The sequence below is a fragment of the Rhipicephalus microplus genome, chromosome X, assembly GCF_043290135.1.
Source record: "Rhipicephalus microplus isolate Deutch F79 chromosome X, USDA_Rmic, whole genome shotgun sequence".
Classification (NCBI taxonomy): Eukaryota; Metazoa; Arthropoda; class Arachnida; order Ixodida; family Ixodidae; genus Rhipicephalus; species Rhipicephalus microplus.
The window spans coordinates 129,784,480-129,807,969 of NC_134710.1; the positions used below are offsets into that span (position 1 = coordinate 129,784,480).

The window sequence follows — 23,490 nt, forward strand, 5'->3', positions numbered from 1 at the left end:
AAAATGTATCGATACTGGCAAAGACATGGTTATCTCGCTACTCTTTTGTCGAAACTGAGCGGATGTGTATCGAATATCGAAAGAAAACCCTGTATGCGCTTAGCTAGTCACAAACGCCCCGCCAGTCGGCGACACAGAGATCAGCGAAGAATCCCCCATATGCACAGAAAGTTCAACGTGGTTAAGGGTTTGAAGCAACTGACGGCAAAATCTAGGAGGCAGTGCTGACGATCTTGGATCTTGCTCAAGACCTGTGAAATGCAATAAATTTTATTTTCGGGGACAATTATGGTATTTAGCAGCTATAATTTAAGTTGTGTTCAGCTACAAGAATAAACAGGGTTTTCTATATCGCTATCGAATTGAAACTGAACCTGCACTCTGTCTACTAACAGTCTATTTTTATAGGCAGCTGTTACTTTGATGTAATTAGTGTAAACATTCCTAGCAAAACAGATCGATCATGTGTGAAATAAGAGCATACTTTACCTTTCATCAGTGGTGTTTGTTAGTGAGTTGAGCAGTACGGCTGACTCAATTGCATTTTAATTATCTGCAGAACATTTTTTTTTGCAAAATCTCGTTATGTCTTCTATACATATTTCTCAGTACTTGTATTTTTAGGCTTGCAGCACCTCTATTTCGATATTTGTACTTTCAGAATTGATGAGTGTCTCTGCCCAGCCCTGATTTATGCTAACAGACGTGCTCTATTGTCTTGGAGCTACACAGAAACAGCATTATTTCGTAACATTGTGGCTCTCATGAATAAAAACTTCCTTTGCTCTAATAATAATTTATGCCACACTCACAAGGAAGAAACAAACACAAGAATTATTTCGTCTGTGCCATCACGCATTTGCGCTTGGACAGAGAGCAAAAAAAAAAAAAAGCTCAGCCAAATGACCAAAACGCCTGGGTCAGTGTTCGCACATATAGCTTTTGAAGAGTGTCCCTGTGTAAATTAAAATGGTTTGATCCATTTTTTTTCCTTTGTTTATCTCTCACTTTTCCGTTCTTTTTCTTTTTTTTGCGAGCACAGCATCGGCTGTTCAGGGCTGCTTTCCGTTATGTGTGAGTAGCCACGCACAGTTCCGAAAACTTTATCCCTGACAGGCTTGTCCCTAAAATCTCATATCTTCGAGCTTTCAAGACAAAACTACTTATTCTCTTTTTGTTGACCCAGTTTATTTAGGCAATCAGGGGTCTAGCATCGCGTTAAACATATCACACTGGTCATTTGAAAGTGCAGCAAACAAGTGCTCACTGCGGTGCGCTTCAAGATGGATGGATGGATGTATTGATATGGCTGTACGTTTTAGATCGGGCGGCAATACTCAGTCCTGGCCTCAAACAGTAAAGAAGTACCCTGAGTATTACCACAGATCTTTTCTATGGCAATTTCTAGCTTAAAAGTTCAAAAGGTCTCTAGTGCGGACTTTTTAATCATGCCAATTCGCCACGTGTCAGTCTCCATTTCCTTCACTTTCTTCTTTACCGATAGGTCTTTTTGGTTTGGCCACCTGCTGTTTTCTAAGTATTTACCAGTCATTTTCCTGGTTCACTTCCTCCATTTTGTATCGACATTCTTCATGTACAAGTAGCTGAAAACCTTCCTAGCCCAACGCTCCTTCCCCATTTCTCTCAATCGCTTCTCAAATTTTATCTTGCTGCTAGCTTCCCTGCCCTCAAATGATGTCCATCCCATATCACCTTGTACTCCCTGATATGGTGTATTCCCGTGAGCTCCTAAAGCAAGCCTACCTATTCCACGTTGCTTAATTTCTAATCTTGCTTAAACTGCTGATCTCATGCACAAGACCGCATTGCCGAACGTCAGCCCAGGAACCATGACCACTCTCCATATTCCTCTCACAACATCACACCTATTGTAATTCCACAGTGCGCTATTTTTCATCACTGCTGCATTCCTGTTACCTTTAGTAGTCACGTATATTTCGTGTTCCCTTAGGTACTCGGTCCCATTGCTTATCCATACGCCCAGATATTTGTATTTATCTGTTATCTCTAGTGTGACCTCCTGTATTCTAAGTTCACTACCTTTGTTATCATTAAAAATCATGACTGCCGATTTCTCCTTACTGAATCTAAAATCTAACCTATCTCCCTCATTACCACAGATGTCCATCAATCTATGCAAATCTTCCTTGTTGTCGGCCATTAGCACTATATCATCTGCGCACATTAATGCTGGTAGTGCCTGATCAATGAGTTTTCCTTGTTTGACTAAAGAGAGGTTGAAGCCAAGTCCACTTCCCTCTAATTTGGCCTCTAATCCTTGTAGGTACATCATGAATAACAAGGGTGACAGGCGACACCCCTGCCTAAGCCCCCATTTTATCTCTGTGGGTTTGGATACCCGTTTTTCCCATTTTATAACTACCTTGTTACTTTTATAGATATCCTTCAAAAGATTAGTGACTATCTTCCACATTTAGTGTATCCAGTATTCCCCACAAGTCCTCTTGAACCACGCTATCGTACGCTCCCTTGATATATATAAAAATGCTAGCCACAGGGGCCTGTGTTCCTTTCCTGCTATTTCAAAGCACTGCCTCAGTGAGTACAGATTGTCTTCCAACCTCCTGTGTTTCTGAAACCCATTCTGAAGTTCCCCTAGCACTCCCTCAACCTCTATCCATGCCTGCAGTCTTTCTTTTATAACCTGCATCACCAGCCTGTAAACCACTGATGTCACTGTTATAGGACAATACTTCAGGAGAAAGGCGCCGCAGCGCCCCACCAGGAGGATCGCCCTCGTCCCACTACCCCAATCTAGTTCACTGTAGGAAGACGGATACCATGACATGGAGTCGTGGTTACGCGAAGAATAGACAAGAACTTCGGAGCAACACAGTCTAAGGACAGTCGGTGTGTTGCTTGTAAATGTACCATGCTTGTAATCAGCCAAGCCTTTTTATATTACGGCTTTATTGTTAAATTAGAAGGTCTTGCTTACTAATTATTCAAGTTTGAAAAACAGCAAGTCCACGTAAATGTTCTCTATTTTTGAAAAAACACGCAATTCCACTCCCATCACATTCCATGAAAAATGCACTTAATTCCATTCCCATTCCATTCCTTCAAGCTTTGTTGCCATTCCACTCCACGTTCGCGTAAATGTGGACTGATTACGGATTCATTCCGATTCTGGAGAGGTAAACTTCGCAACACTGGTCCCTGGTACATACTTCAACCACATAAAGTATTCTTTTTGTTGCATGATATCACTCGAGGAGTTTAAATTGTGGATAACTACAATGTAATCGATAAAGTTCACAGTGGCTTGAGTCAGTGAAGCTTTCACATATGGCTGCATACTGTGCAACGGGCAGCATGCTTTAAACCACGAGCAATTATGTGCGTGAAATCTTTTCGAACTTGCTATGCATGTACTACTAATGTGTGTGCCTTTTGCAATGGGTGGCCAGCTTTAAACCATGAAGTCATTATGATAATCACATGTTCTCATGTTCTGATGCCCGATCGCAATGTGCGCTAGTGCCTCGCAATATGACTGCAATGTTACATGCTGTATTGTGAAGCCTGTATAAATAAGAATTTCTAGCACTCATTGGACACCGCCATGTTTGGCTGACTGAGAAGCCGAGGTGCCAGCATTTGCTTGGGGGCTGCTGAAACACAGTGGCACACAGCGCGCTGCACCACGTTTGTGGCTCTCAGCAGCAGGCGATGGCAATTTCACAAGCACTGCAGCCACTCAGTCTTCTCTGAATGTAATGTTGGGACATGCATCTCCTTTTGTACCACTACATTTTGCAACAGTGGAATTGTAAGAGGAAGCTAGCCAAACTACACGAAAAGGCTCAGCAACATTGTTGCGAAGATTTACTTGCATAATCCTCACACTCGCATAATTCTCGCACCCTCCATATACCCCAACAAAAATAAGTTTTTTATCGTTTTTTAATTATCACGTGACCGAAAATTGCAGAAGTGATGTCTGCTCCTTCCAACCACTGATGATGATAGCGCACGACAGCCTGGAGCCATCTCTTAAACATCAAAGTTACTATCATTACACGGAGCCTCAATCTAATCCAAGCCAAAGTAGCAAGTGCACGTAACGGCATGTTTTGTACGTTGTGTCAGTATGTTACGTTATGGGGGGATATGGAAGCTACAAGTCAGCTTTCAAGTTGAAAGTGATTCATCATGCACTAAAGAACGGCAACAGGGCCCCCAGTATGTGTTCAAAAAGTTGTGTTCACTACTGGTGATGGCAGCACAAGCAGCTGAAAGCCACTAAGATGCATTGGGCCTTCCGTGGGCCGAAGACTGGAATGAATAGTAAACTTCTTTTTATCAGAAGAAAACTGTGGACGATTCCAAGTTAAATGGCCACCAACCCAAAGTTGACGTCGTACGCTACCCTTTTGCGGGCTCCCATTGAGTGACGAACGCCAACGTCACGTTCGCAACACCCCCAAGCTTTATGTACGGGATTCCAATTTTCTATTTTATTGCCGCTTTTGCGTCTCAAATAAATCTTGCCTCGTGTTGAACCTGCGGTTTTACTCTCAAGATAAAGCTTAATCAGTACTTATAAACTTGCAGTTGCTGGCATGAGAATGCCGATTTGCAGCCGATTCGTTTTCTTTTTCGCTCTGTACGTTTTTGCAGAAAATTTTCCCTGCATAATTCTCGCACCCCCTAACTTTTCTTCGGTTTCTCATGCAAAAAAGTGTGAAAATTATGAGAGTAAATATGGTATTTTTGTTTGTTTGCACCTTTCTTGATTTTTTAGTCACGCACAAGACTTTTTTCACTCGCAGCCAATGATGCCGACGCCGCGATTTCTATGAAATAAGCTCTTTAATGCTGTCATGTTAAAAAGTTGATGATTACATTGCACCGTGTTTCCCAGGTGTCTTATCAAGAATGAGGCAATGCAGATGCAGCACTGTATGTACATGATTTGGTGCAACCAAAGTGTTGCCGACAACACTTCGGAGATGAAAGGCAAAGATGTTATTTCCTCAGCCTCTCCTCCTCTTTCTACTTCTGTGGACGCCCAACTGATGTGGTTGAGAAGGGTGTGCTCCCTTCGAGTCTGGAGTTCGGAATCTACTTCATGGATGTCAATATTTTAGAACATCTAAAATTTTGAATGCTAAAAATCTTTGGCATCTGAATTTTTTTTCAGACTTCCTACCAAATTTCAGGTTCGAAACAGCATTGATGTTTGAACTGGTTCCAGCATTGATGCTGGAACCTCAATGCTGGAACCAGCGTTTTCTTGAGTCAATACATTTGCGACCGTAGCGGAGCTTGAAAGACAGCTTTGCCATATTACGGAAGTGTGATGGGGTGAAGCATATTGAAAAACTGAATAGGCCACTTTAATCTGACGTTTACTGCATTTGTCTTCCAGAGCCTGAAAGGCAGCACTGCTGCAATACGAAAGTGATAAAGTGAAGCATACTGAAAACCTGAAGGGGTCACTTTCAATCAGACGTTGACCCTAAATGTCTTAACGAAGCTTATATAGCAAAATTCCAGTGTGAATCAAATTGAATAGCAAACACGATTTAAAAAAGAAACATTAAAAATTTGGAATATTCGCCCACCCCTACATGACACAGTGAAATGAAAATGACTGCAATAGAGCGCATGGCACGGCTCAAGCGGCTAAGATGGCTAAACCGCTGCTGCTACCTTTGCAGGCACTTTCTTGGATTTTCGCCGTGATTATGATGAGCAACGTGCACGAGCCACCACCGATTCTGCTGCATGACTACGGAAACGAGACATCGGAAATCCTATCAGACAATCTTCAATGGACAACGGTGATGTCGGCAACCAGAGGCGTACGTACGTACTAACGTGCTGACGCGTGGGCGGCAGCCTCATCGATGCTGAGCAGCTTCTCCTTCATCTCTTCCAAGACGACGGCTGCATCGATGTTTATCGCGACATCGAGAATCGGCGCAACACTCTTTTCTTACAAGTGAGGCTGGTGTTGGTGTTTCGTGCTCAAGTGCGCCTGGTGCATTGCGCTCACTAACTGCAGTGATTATGGCCCCAAATAGAGCGACCACGTCGTTGACTGTGCATTTTCCAACACGTTTTTGGACGTGCGAGGAGTTAGCCACCGAGAATAGCGAACGTGTTGCTGTGCTTGCACCAAAGCTCAGCGCTACGTCGGCAACAGACAGCGTATGCCAGCAACCAACAGGCAGAAGAGAAAAACCCTTTCTGTGCGAAAGAGGCTCAAGAACAGCTGCAACAGAAGCAGGAAAAGCGGAAAAGAAAAAAAAGTCCTAAAGAACCTTTCTAGCTACTTTGCAGGGTCATTTCAGACCAAAATGTGCCTTCGAAACTTTCAAAGTTCATTTTCCCAAAATAACTTTTTTGGCCAGAGAGGATGTTTAGTCTGGTGATATATCTGCAACCTCTTGGTCTAATTTCCCTCAGATTTGTTTTATTTTGTACCCACAAAATAAAACAAATCTTAGTATTTTGTAATAAATAGCCCACACACTGACAGAGCCGTCTTTTTTTCTAATTTATAACATCTGTACTTTGTGATAATTAAAATTTCATTGACGGATGCTCAATGGTAAACACCGAATTCAGTACTCTGCTAAAAATTTCGACAAGGAAAAAAAAGGGGCTCTGTCCTAGTGTAAAACACCCATCCAGGAATCGTCACAGTGAATTTCACGGTGCTAGCACATCTATTAAATTCACCAGAGCCCAAGAAACCTATGTGGCTAAGGTACTCGGCTGTTGACCCGCAGGTCACAGGATCGAATCCCGGCTGCGGCGGCTGCATTTACAATGGAGGCAGAAATATTGTAGGCCCGTGTCCTCAGATTTGGGTGCACGTTAAAAAAAACCCCAAGCAGTCGAAATTTCGGGAGCTCTCCATTACGGCGTCTCTCATAATCATATGGTGGTTTCCGGACGTTAAACCCCACAAATCAATCAATCAAGAAACCTATGTGGACTATCCTGATAAATAACTGTAGCTTTGGAACCATTGAACCCAAACGCATGAATTTTTTTTTGGTTATTCAAATGGCTTTATTATTAGTCTAACCTGAAAATTTCACTAGGATATCTCAAAAAACAAAAAAAGTTGCCCTTCCATGGTAGCCTCCTCCTTTAAAGGGGGCGAAGGTCAATATTGCCCATTAAACTGAAGGTAAACAAACGCATGTTTGTCTGGGACGATAAAAAAAATGAACACCGCCTTTTTCAATACCGGAGTGACAAGAAAGATAAAGTTAAAGCGACGCCAGTGGCGAGTGCGCATGACAAACAAGACTTCTTCGATTCGGACAGCTCTGCTAGTAGTTCAAAAAACCAATCCCACTCATAGCCAAGAATTGTTGTTCAAAACGCTCAAAGCATTGTCAATAATGTTACGGAATTAGAATATCTGTTAATGGCACATAGTCCCCATGTCGTATTACTGACAGAAACATGGTTGCGTGACGAAATAAGCAGTGATTGCATTGTTCCTCTAAGGTATAAGCTTTTCAGATGAGACAGAGATATGCGAGGCGGTGTTGCTGCTATAATTGTTAAAAGTTCCATACCAGCTGCCATGATTGAATGTCACGTTTGTGAAACTGTACGGTGTAAGATTACTTTCAACGGCATAGTTTACACCATTGGCTCAGAATATAAACCACCTACGTCTACGCCTTAGTTTCTAGATTTGCTAAGTGATTTTTTGAGTGACCATGTCAACGGGAACACAAGGTTGATAATGGCCGGAGAGTTAAACTTACCACTCATTCACTGGCAAAATACTATGCCCGGTGAGACTGAAACAATTAGTTCTGAAAAACTTCTGGAAATTAATTTCTCCTATCATGGCCTGGAACAAATTGTGCATGAGCCAACTAGGGTTACAGTTTCATCGGAGTCATTATTAAACCTCGTTTTCTTGTCGCACAATATAACAGACTATGTCTTAGACACTTTAGATGGCATATCCGACCACAAACTGTTGTCCTTGGTCATAAAGACTAGTGCATGCAGTTTAAAGAGACCATTCCTTCCGGTAAAAGTAAGACTTTAAAAAGGCCAATGACACTTCCATCTTAAATTTTTTAGAACAGCAGCTTTATGACTTCGAGTGAGCATATGGCTTCGAATCTGTAGAACAATCGTAGCAGAGATTTAACAGCAACGTCGTGACTTGTGTTGATCGCTATGTTCCCACTTGCATTAAAAAAATGGCACAAACGAAATCCTTGGATAACACGCACCATTATCCATATGAAACGGCAAATTACACAACCAAGAAAAAGAAAAAGCAACAAAAGTGGCAGCTATAAAAAAAGTCAAGCTGAAAGAAGCTCTGCGGAATTCAAAAAAAAAGTTTTTTGGTCAAATGCTTGTTAACTTCCTTAGAAATTTGCCATGCAAATTCTGGCATTATTTCAGTGAAAGAGAGGGAAGAATTGAGCAGATTGATCACGAGGGGTGTATTCTGACAAAAACTGCAGACTTAGCAGATACTTTTACCGTAATTACTCAAATCTAACGAGCACCTTTTTTTCGGTTAGGCGAGTTCATAAATCGCATTTGCGTTAGAATCGAGTACGAAAAAAAAATGAATACAGTCATTCTATTGCCATCGGCATTTCCAAAATGGCCGCCCCTTACGTGCGTCGGCATAACACGTCGGTCATTTCTGCCTATGTGTTTCCCATAAGCGGCACTTCATACGTGTGCTGAGGAGTTCGTCATCTTGTAGTGCATTAGCATCGACAGCATGGAAGGGCCGACATTAAAAACTGGACGAGTGCACCACGATGCCGCTTTTAAAAGAAAAGTCATCGCGTGTGCCGAAACAAACAAAAATCGGGCCGCATCGCGGTCGTTCGGAGTTCCCGAAACGTGCGTGCGGGACTGGCGGAAACAAAAGCAGAAGATTGTCGACAGCAAAGATTCACGCAAAGACTTCAGTGGACCACAGCAGGGTCGGTTTCCGCAAATTGAAGAGCTGCTCGGCGAGTATGTGCTTGAGCAGCGAGTGGCACAGCGGCCCGTGACGACAGACCTGCTCCAAGTGCGGGCTATGCAATTAGTCTTAGAAAAAGGTCTAATGCGGAGCCAGTTTAAAGCGAGCAGGTGCTGGCTAACTAACTTTATGAAGAGGAAAGGCTTTTCCCTCCGAAGGGGAACATGCATACGCGAAAAGTTTTGCGGAGGAGTACGATGAAAAGCTTCACAGTTTTCAGAGGTTCGTCCTAAACTTGCGGCGCAACAACGGCTACCTGCTTGGGCAAATCGGGAATGCCGATCAGACGCCTCTTTACTTCGACATGCCTGGCACCACAACCGCCGAGAAGAAGGGGGCGAAGCAAGTTCGCGTGCTGATATCGGTCTACGGTAAAACTACAGTGACGGCAATGCTCTGTTACATGTCAGATGGGCACCGGCTTCGCCCGTACCTCATATTTAAATGGAAGACGCTCCCGAAAGAAGTCGTTTTCTCGAGTGGTGTGATCGTGCGTGCCAGCCAGAAAAATGGGTGCACGTTGCAATCGATGTCTTAAGGTTTTTTTTTTTTTTTTGCGGTGGAAATCGGGTGCGCGTTACAATCGAGGGCGCGGTAGAATCGAGTAAATACGGTAATGCTCCGCTGCACATCAGATAGGCACAAGCTTCCCCCGTACCTCATATTTAAACGGAAGACTCTCCCGAAAAGAGTCGTTTTCCCGAGTGGTGTGATCGCGCGGGCCAAAGAGAAAAATAGGTGCGCGTTGCAATTCATGTCTTACATTTTTTCTTTCGTCGTGAAAACCGGGTGCGCGTTACAATCGAGGGCGCGGTAGAATCGAGTAAATACGGTAATCCTTTCTTTCAGTCAGTTTTCCCAATAGGCCAGGGAGATAAAATTAAAGCATCAGTCAGCACCGACGTAACAACCGCAATAGAGCCCTTTATTATCAACCATGAAGGTGTTTTTCAGTTACTGCTTGAGCTAGACGCGAAGAAAGAATGATCTACCAACAAAGTTTCCGGATGATCTACTAACAGAGTTTCTCAAGAGATATGCCGAATGTGTTTAGTTTTATATAGAAATATTGTTTGTAAAATAGGTAAAGACACTCCCTCCCGCAAGACTGGTGCAATGCAATTGTAATCCCGATTTTTAAAAATGGTAACCATGCATTAGTAAACAATTGCCGACCTGTTTATTTGACGTTGGTTTGCGGTAAAGTTCTAGAACATGTAATTGCAAAACACATTCTTAGTTTTCTTGAATCTAACCAGTTAATTTGTACTGACCAAAATGGGTTTCAACGGTCTTTCAACAGTCACAAATTAGAAACGCTTCACGATTTCTATAAGAATGTCGATGCCCATGTAGAGACTAATGCAATTTGTGTGGATTTTAGGGAAGCTTTTGAAAAGGTTTCCCACCAATAGTTACATTTTAAGCTTGAAAGATTAGGTATAAGCTAGGCTTGTGCGAATATTCGTATGCTTTGAATATTCGAGCGAATAGTTCAGTATGCGAATTCACTTCGATTCGAGTTTTAATTATTGAATATTTTCAAAGTATTCGCATCACTGCAATGTAGGAGTGCTAAGCTGTGAAAACACCTATCCAGGGAAAATTCGCTTTGCCACGAAGCCTCCCATCAGATTTAAAAGGGCTCTGCAACGCTTATCAAACAAGGTCAGAAAACACTGCCGATCGGTAGTCGAGGCTACCGAAAATATGCAAGCAAATATAGTGCAGCAGGCGGCCTGTAATTCACAATAAATTTTCAAAGCTAAAAATTGCTTTCTTCCCTCGGCAAATGACACTACAAGCTTAAAAATCACTTGTCACAGCCGTTCGCTGATTTGAGCATGGCGTGCTCGTCGTTACCGGGGCCACCGCAGGAGACCACCGTTTGTCCGTAAGTATGTGCGCGATCACACAGAAAAGCCACGAATTCCAAGAAAAAAAAAGAGGTGCTCAAGGTCACGAGGTGTGTGTGATGTATTTTCTTTCGCCGTGACATTCCTCCCTGCTTATCTTCCAGCTATTTCGTCGGAATGAGGAGAGAAGCAATTGCAGCGTGCGACTAATTTTTGTAACTCCGCTCGTATTGGACTAATTCTAGAAACTTTGCGGCGGTAAATTTGTGAGGCAGCAACCATGTTTACTGGCTCCATGGCTACTTGAAAAAGTGTTGCAGGGCCCCTTTAAAAGAACATATTACCCTCAAATCAATTCTTCATTTTATTAAGCTTGTTCATCATCATCATCGCCATCAGCCTGACTACGTCCACTGCAGGACAAAGGCCTTTCCCATGTTCCGCCAGTTAACCCGGTCCTGTGCTTGCTGCTGCCAATTTATACCCGCAAACTTCTTAATCTCATCTGCCCACCTAACCTGTTGTCTCCCCCTAACCCGCTTGCCTTCTCTGGGAATCCAGTTAGTTAACCCCTTAACGACCAGCGGTTATCCTGTCTACGCGCTACATGCCCGGCCCATGTCAATTTCTTCTTCTCGATTTCAGCTATGATATCCTTAACCCCCGTTTGTTCCCTAGTCCACTCTGCTCTCTTCTTGTGTCTTAAAGTTACACCTACCATTTTTCTTTCCATTGCTCGCTGCGTCGTCCTCAATTTAAGCTGAACCCTTTTTGTAAGTCTCCAGGTTTCTGCTCCGTAGCTAAGTATCGGCAAGATACAGCTGTTATATACCTTCCTCTTGAGGGATAGTGGCAATCTACCTGTCATTATTTGAGAGTGCTTGCCAAATGTGCTCCACCCCATTCTTATTCTTCTTGTTACTTCAGTCTCGTGGTTCGGCTCCACAGTTAATACCTGCCCTAGGTAAACATAGTTTTTTACAATTTCAAGTGCACTAATACCTATCTCGAAGCACTGCTCTTTTCCGAGGTTGTTGTACATTATTTTAGTTTTCTGCAGATTCATTTTAAGACCCACCTTTCTGCTCTCCTTGTCTAACTCCGTAATCATGAGTTGCAATTCGTCCCCTGAGTTACTCAGCAATGCAATGTCATAGGCGAAGCGCAGGTTACTAAGGTACTCTCCATTAACTCTTATCCCTAACTGTTCCCATTCTAGGCTTCTGAAAACCTCCTGTAAGCACGCGGTAAATAGCATTGGGGAGATTGTGTCCCCCTGCCTTATACCCTTCTTGATTGGTATTCTGTTGCTTTCTTTAAGAAGCACTATGGTAGCAGTTGATCCCCTGTAGATTTCTTCCAGGATGTTTATATATACTTCATCGACGCCCTGATTCCGCAGTGTCTGCATGACGGCTGATATTTCTACTGAATCAAACACCTTCTCGTAATCTATGAAGGCTACGTATAGTGGTTGGTTATATTCTGAGCATTTCTCTATTACCTGATTGATAGTATGAATGGGGTCGATTGTTGAGTAGCCTGTTCGAAATCCTGCTTGTTCCTTTGGTTGATTGAATTCTAATGTTTTCTTTACACTGTTAGCAAATACTTTTGTAAATAGCTTGTATACTACAGAGAGCAAGCTAATCGTCCTGTAATTCTTCAAGTCCTTGTCATCTCCTTTCTTATGTATTAAGATGATGCTAGCGTTCTTACAAGACTCTGGTACTCTTCCCGTCAGGAGACACCTCATAAACAGGGTGGCTAGTTTTTCTAACACAATCTGTCCACCATCTTCCAGCAGATCTGATGTTACCTGATCCTCACCAGCGGCTTTGCCTCTTTGCATGCTCTCCAAAGCTTTTCTGACTTCTTCTATCATTACTGGTGGGATGTCATCTGGGTTACTGCTAGTTCTTATAGTATTAAAGTCGTGGTTGTCCCGGCTACTGTACAGATCTCTGTAAAACTCCTCCGCTATTTTAACTATCCTATCCATATTGGTAGTTATTTTTCCTTCTTTGTCCCTTAGTGCATACATCCGATTTTCGCCTATCCCAAGTTTCCTCTTCACTGCTTTGACGCTTCCTCCGTTTTTCAGAGCGTGTTCAATTCTCTCCATGTTATACCTTCTTACGTCGGATACCTTACGCCTATTAATCAACTTAAGCTTGTTATGACGACTTATATGATCCAAGTGTAATAAATACTAAAACGTTAAGTATCTTGCAGGTTATCACTCGCATCTTACCGAAACTACTACTCAAGGTTGTTTGGACTTCCTTTGAACAAAAAAAAAGGCATTTGCATGGGGCTCCTATTTCACTTCAAAAGAAATATTGTGTAGGTTAGTTAGGTCATGATGAATATTTCTTTTTTTATATGTCATATATACCATTTGATTAGAAATTATTCGATCAGAATCACTATTCGCTTCAAATTTGCTTTGAACCTAAAATTCACTATTCGCACAAGCCTAGTATAAGTGAAGTTTTAAAATGAATAGAAGCTTATTTTTCAATACATCAACAGGCAGTAAGAATTGAAATCTATAGTTCAAAACATCTACGCGTGTACTCAGGCGTACCCCAAGCGTCTGTTTTAGGACCAATTCTTTTTCTGACATTTGTTTATGATATATGATCAATAGTTAAGGCACCTATTAAAATGAAACTGTTTGCAGATGACTGCTTGATAAATTCCCCAGTGACTAGCGAAAGTGAGCAAATTAATCTGAACAGGCACTTGCAGGCATTAGATGAGTGGTGTAAAAAATGGGACATGGAAATAAACTACGGCAAGACAACATTCACTCATATTCATTCAGGCGAGCGGGAACTGTTTTTCATGTACCACATCGCAAATCAACCTTTAAATAATGCCGCTTGTTTCAGATACCTAGGAATTAGTATCACGCACACATTACAGTGACATTCACATATAGATAACATCTCTTCTAAGGCAAATAAAAAACTTTATTTCCTCAAGAAAAAGCTGGAACATGCCACACCGGATGTAAAACTACCTGCATACATAACATTCACAAGACCAGTCTTAGATATACAAAACATTCACAAGACCAGTCTTAGAGTACGCCAGTATTGTCTGGCCACCTCACCAGAAGGTCCTGAGAACTAAAATCGAGAGAATACAAAAATTATCAGTCCACTTCGTATGTGGTAAATACAGATGCACACACACCGTCATGGCCTTGTTAGAGTCCCGTGTGCTTGATTGTTTAAATTATCGTAGATGCAAACGAGCCTCTGATTTCTCTTTAAGATTATAAGCGTGCAAACAAAAATAAACAAGAATTTATATCTTCAGCCACCTGGAAGGTGATGCGATCGTCTTAATAATAGCAGAGCTATTCAACATCATTTTACATGCACGAATGTTTTCCACCACTCCTTTTTTGCAGGCGCAATAGAAATGTAGAATAGCTAACCTGACCTGGTTGTTCAACAAACAACGTCAGACAACTCTAAAGACACATAGTCGCTAACTTTTGGTGCCAGCATTTGTTTCTCAATTTTTAATCGGTATAGTCACTGCTGTTTCTTCCTTGTTTTCCTGTTGCTGATTATGCATCTGTTATTACTATGTGCTATTGAATACTGCTTTATTGTGTGAATATTATGTATCATGTGACACCCTCCCTGTAATGACCCCAAGCACAGGGTTGACAGTATCAAATAAATAAGAAAAACTGCATGACAAAATTTTTAAAAGAGCCTCATCATCTGCAATTTTTTCTAGAGCCAAGATTCCCTGCACAGCTGATATACGAACTCTTGTTCAATCTTCACAGTTGTGTCAAAACAAACAATTTTATGTTGGTTTGTAACACCCCTTAGCATTTACAAAATAAAATTAATAAGCCTCATCCCATTTTTTGCGCAAAATGATTTCAAGCCAGCATGGTATGCTACGCAAAAACTCTAAGGTTCAAGCTGACGTCTTCATTAGCAAATTACATATTACATACCTGCCAACCTGGCAACAGAGAAATTCATAAAGCCCCCGAGCTGGGAAGGGGGGCGGAAGTTACAGACTTTTTTTTAATTGGTAGTTGTGATGAATTTGCCTTTAAGGACAAGCTTAATCATGTTTTGCCACCATAAGTCAAATCAATGTGCTGAATTATTTTTCCCAATTTTTGTCACCAAAAGAAAAAACTTCACAAAAAGAAACGAGAGGGAGAGGGGGGTCCAAACGCAAGCACAAATATCAGCGTTGAGGTCTCATAATGGCTTGGAGTGGCCGAACACATGAGAGTAGGGTTTCCCACTAAGGTGAGAGTCGCAAAGGCGGAGCGAAAATCCACTAAGGTGAGTGTCGCAAAGGCGGAGCGAAAATGCTCCCGAAACTTTGTGTCATCAAAACAACTAGCAAAAAAATAGACTTCCGTCAAAACGACTCGCGTATGTCTCCACACGTGAAAGGACGGGACGGCGCAGCTGGCTGCCACAAAAGCGTGGGTCAAAGCTAGTTTTGCTCACCACTAGATTCATTGGACAGCAACGCCAAAATGCTTGTAGCCTTTTTCACGTCTTTATCACCTTTAGGCACCGCTGAGTTAGTCACGTGCCCTCAGAGCTCTTAGATCGCTATCGCACCGCTGCGACCGCGGTCTTGTGCGCGATGGTAGCGGCAAACGATAGTTTTATTTTCAATTCACGTGCCTTAAAAACTAAGTCATTTTATGCTATCTATGATGGCAACTATCGTGGTTTTGTTCACAGAGTTTGCGGAAAGCGGCGTTGCTTTGACTGGTCAAGCGTTCGCTGTGCGTACACTTTTAGAGTTGTCAGCAACATCGTCACCATACATGATTGTGTTGAACGACCAGGTTTCGTCCACAGTAATTGTGGCAACGACAACCACATGCACTGTACAAGACAGTGCGCACGCCAGTCGCACACGTATTTCCGAAACTTCAAGCAAGCTGCGTTCAATCGGCCTTCGTTCGACGATTTCAGTACTAAAGTTTACATCCCACGCCGCAATCAGGAAAAGCGTTCGGAACATTCAAATTTCGGCCCAATGGACACAATAATTTGGCTGGGGAACTTCAAGAATTCGTATCTGCCGCAGTTTCACATCACTGAGACTCTACTGTACGTTCAGATGAATGCCTCATATAATAAAATGCAGTGGGCTCACAAAACGCCTGGAACGAACTGACCTGCATTTTTGTCAATGCAGCCAGATCTTGCACACAAATTTCGATTTCCGGAAGATTTTCATAGCAACAATACAAACAGAAAAAACGATCGAAATCCAGGAGTCTCCCCGAAATAGCGAGAGACTTGGCAGGTATGTCAGGTGATGATAACACAAATACATATTGTTCTCTCCGGGTGGTGCCATTTTTGTGGCCTTTGCGACTAGCTACAGAAATGCGCTGTAGCCAACCGCGGAAACCATGCTATCTTACTAAATTTATTTTTCTTCGGAAATGAAATAGTTTTCGTAAAATTTCAGACACGATTGGTAAAATCATAAGTGCGGTCGAAATTCGTACATTTTACGGGAAAATCGAAAGAGTTGGCAGGTAGACATATTAGCATTAATAGCACATGAACTAAACATTGTACATGAAGCAACAGTGCTATGCTTCTGCCCAACAAAGTAGGTCGCAAAAATAACACTAGCCCAACAGTTCACAATTTTTTCGATGTTTCAAAGCTATGGCTAGCAGTTCATTTACCCAGGAATGGTGCTGCTGACTACAACAGCAGGATCAACGGACCAATTCTCTCAGTCTCTCTACTTCAACAAAAGGCCTATAGCAGGATCAACGGACCAATTCTCTCAGTCTCTCTATTTCAACAAAAGGCCTATCATTTGCGATCTAGAACATTTCATAACTTGCACATGCAACACACATCAAAGTTAATTGAAAACAGCAATTTTATGCTAATGACAAGTTGCACAAAACCCCAACCTGGGAGTCCGGGTTCCTCCAAACTCTGTACAAGCGGTCAGTAGGGAAGGGCTCACTACCGAGCCCTCTACACAAGCCATGCCAGAGGAGCTTCAGGCCTTGACGGTCCTTCACAAAAAAGCCTGGAAAGTCCAGTTCACTAACCACTTCCTTCCAGCTCAGTGTAGGTACCTGCAAAGATTTGAATACAACAGAGCAAGCAAAAATTGATAACTTGAAAGGTGCAGTATTCATCGGCGTCCAACCAAAGGGGGCTGCATCACAAACTGATCCAGCATCAGGTATGGAACAGCCGAAATAGGATTTCAAGCAACTTTTGGAGCAGCAAAACGTTGCCTTTGAAGCATGAAAATCCAAATTTAGAGTAGATTACGAAAAAAAACATCCATTTCTTTATCACAAAATCGCAAATTTAGAGCAATATAACAAAGAAGACATACTTTAGAAAAAAGTGTATGTACAAGCCATTCAACATCACCTAAATTGTGCACAGTACACACGAGCACTGCTATTTCAATAAAAGCCGTATTTTGCATCATCCCACAGTGCGAACAATTATGCCCACATTAGCATTTGCAGCACCTGTAAAATCCTTCTGCCAATTTAAATGTGGATCTGAAAAGCTGGTGACCTTGATTGAAATTTGGGGCAGTAACAAGTGGGAATGATAAAAAACTGACGCACAGTTTTGTTTCTTAGGGTTGCAGAAATGTCTTCCAAACAATTTCCAGTAATTGTTTTAAGATGTCGGTGATCATACCGGTATTGACTATTATGCAGCGGATACACGTATGTGCAAAATGTGCTGTGCCCAATGATCAGTACTAACAGCCCGCTGTAAACCTGTGCGCTTTTCTGCACAGCATCGGTGTACTGTGGAGAAAGAAGGCCAAGAAAATTTTGAACCGAGAGAGAGAGTGTGAGTGGGTGAGCGAGTGTGAGAGCGTGTTTTTTTCTTTCACAGTGTGGTTAGGTTTAGACAACATCCTCCAAAAAAAGTATTTCGAGATGTGCTAGTTTGAGGCACAACTTCATGGCTTGCTTGCAAGGCACATTTCACCAGATAACGTAACAACAGCACGCTTCCCGGATCAGCGTTGGCACCACTTCGCATTTGTTCACCCCAAAAAAACGCGGCATGGGTTTCCAGCTTTACTTTGAGCATGCAGTAGCCCCGTAAGCCGACTAGGAAATTAATATTTTCCAAAGCATTAATATTTTCCGCGAAACATTGGTAGCTGCGGTAATGCACTTTTGTCTTGAATATGTGTCATCCCACTGACAGCTTGTATCTGCAGTTAGCGGACGAGATGGGCATGCAGCATTGTTACTTTATCAGATCAATCACATCTCACACTATAGTGAATAATAAGGGTCTGTGCCTCAATTTCTCACAGAGTTACCACAAGCGAGAAAATTTTGAGGCTGGTCGGGCATTTTGGTGCAGCATAGCGCAATTTTCACAAACTTCCTTGTTTTTGCTCAACTTAGCCTAAATGTAGGGATTTGTTTCGAATTGGGGCGATTGGCACAGCTACTGCACCCCTGCATTAGGGAAATACATGGTCATACAGTCGAGCCCACATATAACGGCTCCACTTAAAACAAACATTCGCTTAGAACGAACAATATCCGCATGACCGTGAAAATATACATTGATTCAATGGCACAAAATCAAACTTACAACGAACGTTTCTGAGCGCCGCCGATCGGTTACAGCGAACGGGGTTCGCGCTTTGCCGACTTTCCGGGAAACCACTTTCGACCCCCGCATCAGGCATCAGCGAGGTGCCCATACATTGTTATTGTTGAACGGCGACCCTGCCTCTGCGCCCCTCTAGTTGCCGCTCTCCCTGACTGCTTTTTGTTATACACCCCTCCGTCCTTTGTCCCCCCCCCCGCTACTCTGAGCACCCCGCATCGCCAGACAAGGCCCGTGTTTTCACAATGCCACCGATCTTTCGAAGACCGGTCGGCCTTCTCCCCCATTTTTTATCGCTGGTATTGTCGTTGGCGTCGCCAGCCTGGAGTGACCAGACCATTTGACAACATCATCGGCCACCGACTGTATCCGATAGTCTGCATCTAGTGCACGCGCATACGCTACCCCACGGACTCCGATAATTCACGATTCGTTTCGTGCTTATGACCTGTTCTCGCTTACTTCACACTCAGCTCAGCATGCCCTTCGCACGCGTGTGGAAGCGCGAAAACGACTGTTCATTTGTGTGAAACGAATTGCCAAATATCGAAGTCGGTGAGGCTACGCAAACCCGCCAGCGCAACAAAACAATTTTTTGACCACGGCCGCGGATTCTTTGAACATCGCCGCACGCGCTGATCCAGGCCGCCGCTTTGACTTCTGCGTGCGCAGGCACTCTTTTCAAGTTTTTATATGCGCGAGTTGCACGTTTCGCGGACCTTTCAAGCAAGCTACCCGACCTGCCTGCTTCCCACATGTTTTGGTTTTCAATGTCGCCCTCCCGCCCTATCCACCCCTCTCTTCACTCTATCGCAACTCCCTGCCCTTCTTTTGCAAATCTGCTCTCTTCTCTTGATCACAACCCCTTCGCCCATCTCCACCGCTCCGCAACGCCAGCCACGCTGTCTCGGACCAGTTTCGTTTTCAGACTAGTAACGGGCCCAGAGCTGTTCCACCCGTTCTGGTATATGCATCGCGTGTGTGCGTCTTGCTTACTCTTGGTGTGCTTGTGAGGCCACGATGGCAGATGGGAGGACTTGCACGCTTTTTCCTGCTGCGCAACAAAACGCCGGAAATGTCCGCTTGCGTTAAGCGTAATCCGTGCGTTAGGTGCCGTGTTGCGGAGTGCTTGCTCATAGCTGTTGACCACCTGGCAGTCAACTTGCCGCTTCGGGCGTTCCGGTATTCAGCTGTGCAGGGTGAGTATTTTGTGGGCGGCGGTGACGGCTACAAGCACGCGAAACTGTTTTCGTGAGGCCGACTTCGTCGTTGACGTCGAGCCCGATGTCGAGCCTGAAGCTTCCGAACAGAACTACTGCAGCGGCGATTCGTGGCAGCACGCCATCGACTCCGACATGGGAGAGCGGGTGGGACATCTGTTTTGATGATTTCATTACGGCCAATGATGATGCCGACACCGCGGAACCGTACATGGATTAGGGCATTGCGAATGAAGTACGCGGCAAGAGCGACTTAGGGGAATGGGGTTGTGAGAACGACGAAACTTTGGAGCCAGTGCCTCATGCAGCTTATGCCACAGGCCTCGGCGAACGAGCACACTGCCGTTTGAAATAAACTCGAGACCTCCCTTATGGCTTGTGCTCTTCGAAACAGGTGCATCACAGACCTTTTTGGGGAAAAAAAAAAGCTTGTGTTTTCACTCGCAACTTTTTTAAAAGCTGTGTTTCATTTACTATGAACTTCGCGAACAGATGCCGCGTCAGGCTTAGGTTCGTTATAAGCGGGCTCGAATGTATTTACACATTTGCCAACCATAACTGTTACGTATTGAGAGCCCACAAACTCCACTGTCTCGCGTTCACAGCCATGAACAGTCACTATGCATGACAGTGTGGACTATTTGGTGGCTGCTGCAAAAGCAAACAGCTCCTCCAAAATTCTGTGACCCCCATGTCCCTTCCTTCCACTCATCTTCACATTTCGAGCCACTACTACCTATACGTGTTTGCAAACTGACATTGCCTCTTCTAAAGATAGGGGGCCACCTTTTCCCAAGGAAATAAACTACCGACCCTTCAAGGAAGGGTGGGGATGGATTAATGAAAGAGTGACCCTTTGTATACTAGCGTTGAATCAGAAACAAAACCAAGAAAAACCTCTTGAACAATGCTACTGTTGATTATGAAAGCTTTCAGTTTGAATGTGACAATGAACATTTCTGTAATGATAAAAAATGCAGAGGTAGAACAGAATACATAGGTATGGGACTAGTTTAGAAGACTTGTTGTTGGGCTAGTTGGTTCGTCATACTGAGGGGCCGGGTTTACATCAGTCAAACTGGACGGTGTTTGAACGTGAGAATTAGGGAACATGAGCTTTCAATTCGAAATAATTCCGGAGCACATTTGCCTGCGCATTGCCGTTCCTGTTCTTGCGAGGCGAGGTTTTCAAGCGTTTCTGTCCTCGCCAAAAGCCCAGATACTCTGGCCCGTGAAATAATGGAAGCGTTCTGGATAAAGAAAAAAGGTGACATGTGTATAAGTGACACGTCAGTCTTGCGCAAGTCTGAGTTTGATTTTTGCGCTTCGTTGCTTGATTAAATATGCCGATTGAAAGTCCTCAGTTTATGTCTATCAACCATGTGTCTCGAGGGTGCGCTAGTGAAATCTTGCCATCACAGGATGCAGGATAGCTACTTGAATCAGGTTAGGCGGCTGCATTCAGCTGGCTATCCTAACTCTGTCATTGTATCCATTTCGGAAACCCTCCTTCAAAAGTTCAAGGGCAAACGAAAATGCAGGCAGCCGAGGGATAAACGAGCTATGGTTGGTTGTTCTATATGTTCATAAGGTAGCACACAACCTTAAGAACATGGCGAGCAGGTACAATGTCTTGTTTTTTTCTGCGCCACGAAAGCTGGCTGGCCTATGCCCACGTATTTCTAAAACACCGTGCGCCTCCACCTGTGGAAAAATACACGCTTTGATGTATATGGTTTGCGTAGTGGGTGTGGTGTACATAATCCCACTTAGTTGTGGCCGGGTTGACATCGGCCAAACTGGACGGTGTTTGAACGTGAGAATTAGGGAACATGAGCTTTCAATTCGAAATAATTCCGGCACACATTTGCCTGCGCATTGCCGTTTCTGTTCTTGTGAGGCGAGTTTTTAAAGCGTTTCTGTCTTCGCCAAGAGCCCAGATGCTCTGGCCCGTGAAATAATGGAAGCGTTCTGGATAAAGAAAAAAGGTGACTTGTGTATAAGTGACACGTCAGTCGTCTTGCGCAAGTCTGAGTTTGATTATTGCGCTTCGTTGCTTGATTAGATATGCCAATTGAACGTCCTCAGTTTATGTCTGTGGTCATGTGACTAGATGAAGTAGTGTGCTCTGCACATGCGTGTGCGGCTATATATTTCCTGCGTTTCTCCTGCAAATAAATCAGTTGCGAGTTGACGCTCTTTCTCTGTGATTATTTCTTCCGGTGGTGCTTTAGGCGTCTAGAATTACCCCTCAGTTGGGACTAGTTCCGGGAACAGGCAAAGGTGCCTTTTGTAGCTGGCTTGAAGCATCTGGAAAGACATTTTTAGAGCAGTCTTGTAGAAGCCAGTAGCCCTATCACACAGCACTTGCGAATCAAGGAAAAAAGTGTAAATTTAAAGGCTCATTTTCACAACAACTATGAGGACTAACAGACAATAACACCAAGGAAAGTATAGGGGATGTCATTAGAAGTAATTTTAATGTAAATGTGAAGAAATGAAAGTGGACGAAAAGATAACTTGCCGCCGGCAGAGACCAAACTTGCCAAAAATGCTCTACCACTTAACTATGGTGGTGGTCATCCCCCTCTTCGCATTATCTTATAGAGTATACACGTTCAATCAAATGTGGTAGTGTCAGTCAGTGGCACATGCTTCTGCACTTCGAATCCTCGTCACGGAAACTGTTCAGAGACGGAAGAGCACAGTGCATGGCATTCACTGTGCTTGTGCAAAAACTGTTGCAGCCGCTTGCCGGAAGTGGCACCAAACAGCCGTCACACACTCCAATGTTCCCTGTAACAGTGAACGATTGTGTACTTGAACACAAATACCACTTAACCTAAAAGTGCCAACAACTGCTCGTGCAACAAGTTATCCTTTTCGTGTCGTGAAACAATGCCTGCTGTGTGCTCATGAGTGAGTTAAATGGTACCGTCCCGTCGTGGCTATCATCCTTGGCAACTTGTGTGCAGCATGTAGCCTATTTGGTTCACGTCGCCACTGCCAGGCCACTTCCTGCATGTGCTAGTTCGTGCGTTATTTGTACCTGCTTCACTCTCTTCCATAAAAAGGTGCAGCAAGTAGCCTTTTTTTTTTACACAGTGAAGTCGCGCATTTTTCAAGCAACGCACTAACTGCATTTCTGCAACGCTCTCGATCACTTGATTTGTGGGGTTTAACGTCCCCAAACCACCATATGATTATGAGAGACGCCATAGTGGTGGGCTCCAGAAATCTTGACCACCTGGTGTTCCTTAACGCGCACCGAAATCTGAGCACACAGGCCTACAACATTTCCATTTCCATGGGAAATGCAGCCGCCGCAGCAAGGGTTCGATCCCGCGACCTGCGTGTCAGCAGCCGAGTTCCTTAGCCACTAGACCACCGCAGCGGGGCATTTTGCAACGCTCCGATCATCCTGAACAAAAAGGCGTGGAATGCTTCGGTTGTCGTGTAATATTACAGACACGTTTTTCTCAAAATCATTTTTTTTTTTGCTAGTTGTGGTCCTGAGGAAAGCTAAAACACAAGGACGGCTCATCAAATTTGTGTACCATTATTTTTTAATTCTGTTTATGAATTACTTTGCCAGGACGTAACAAGCTCCTTTTTTTTGAAAATCGGAAGCTTTGTTTTTATAATAAACAATTAAGTTTTCATGAATCTGGCATTTACTATCTACAACAAATTCAAAGTTGGGGGAACATTTTTTGGGGAGGGGGGGTACATTT

The 23,490-nt window shown here is 43.5% G+C and overlaps 1 protein-coding gene across 2 annotated transcripts in view; it reads right to left on the reverse strand.

Moving 5' to 3' along the window:
* Not1 (CCR4-NOT transcription complex subunit 1) overlaps positions 1–23,490 on the reverse strand; it is a 206,566-nt gene that overhangs the window by 148,336 nt on the left and 34,740 nt on the right. For both annotated transcript variants that reach the window (XM_075877698.1, XM_075877697.1), the window contains exon 9: positions 16,835–17,005. In XM_075877698.1, the coding sequence (XP_075733813.1) occupies positions 16,835–17,005 (171 nt within the window). The remainder of the gene's footprint in view (positions 1–16,834; positions 17,006–23,490) is intronic.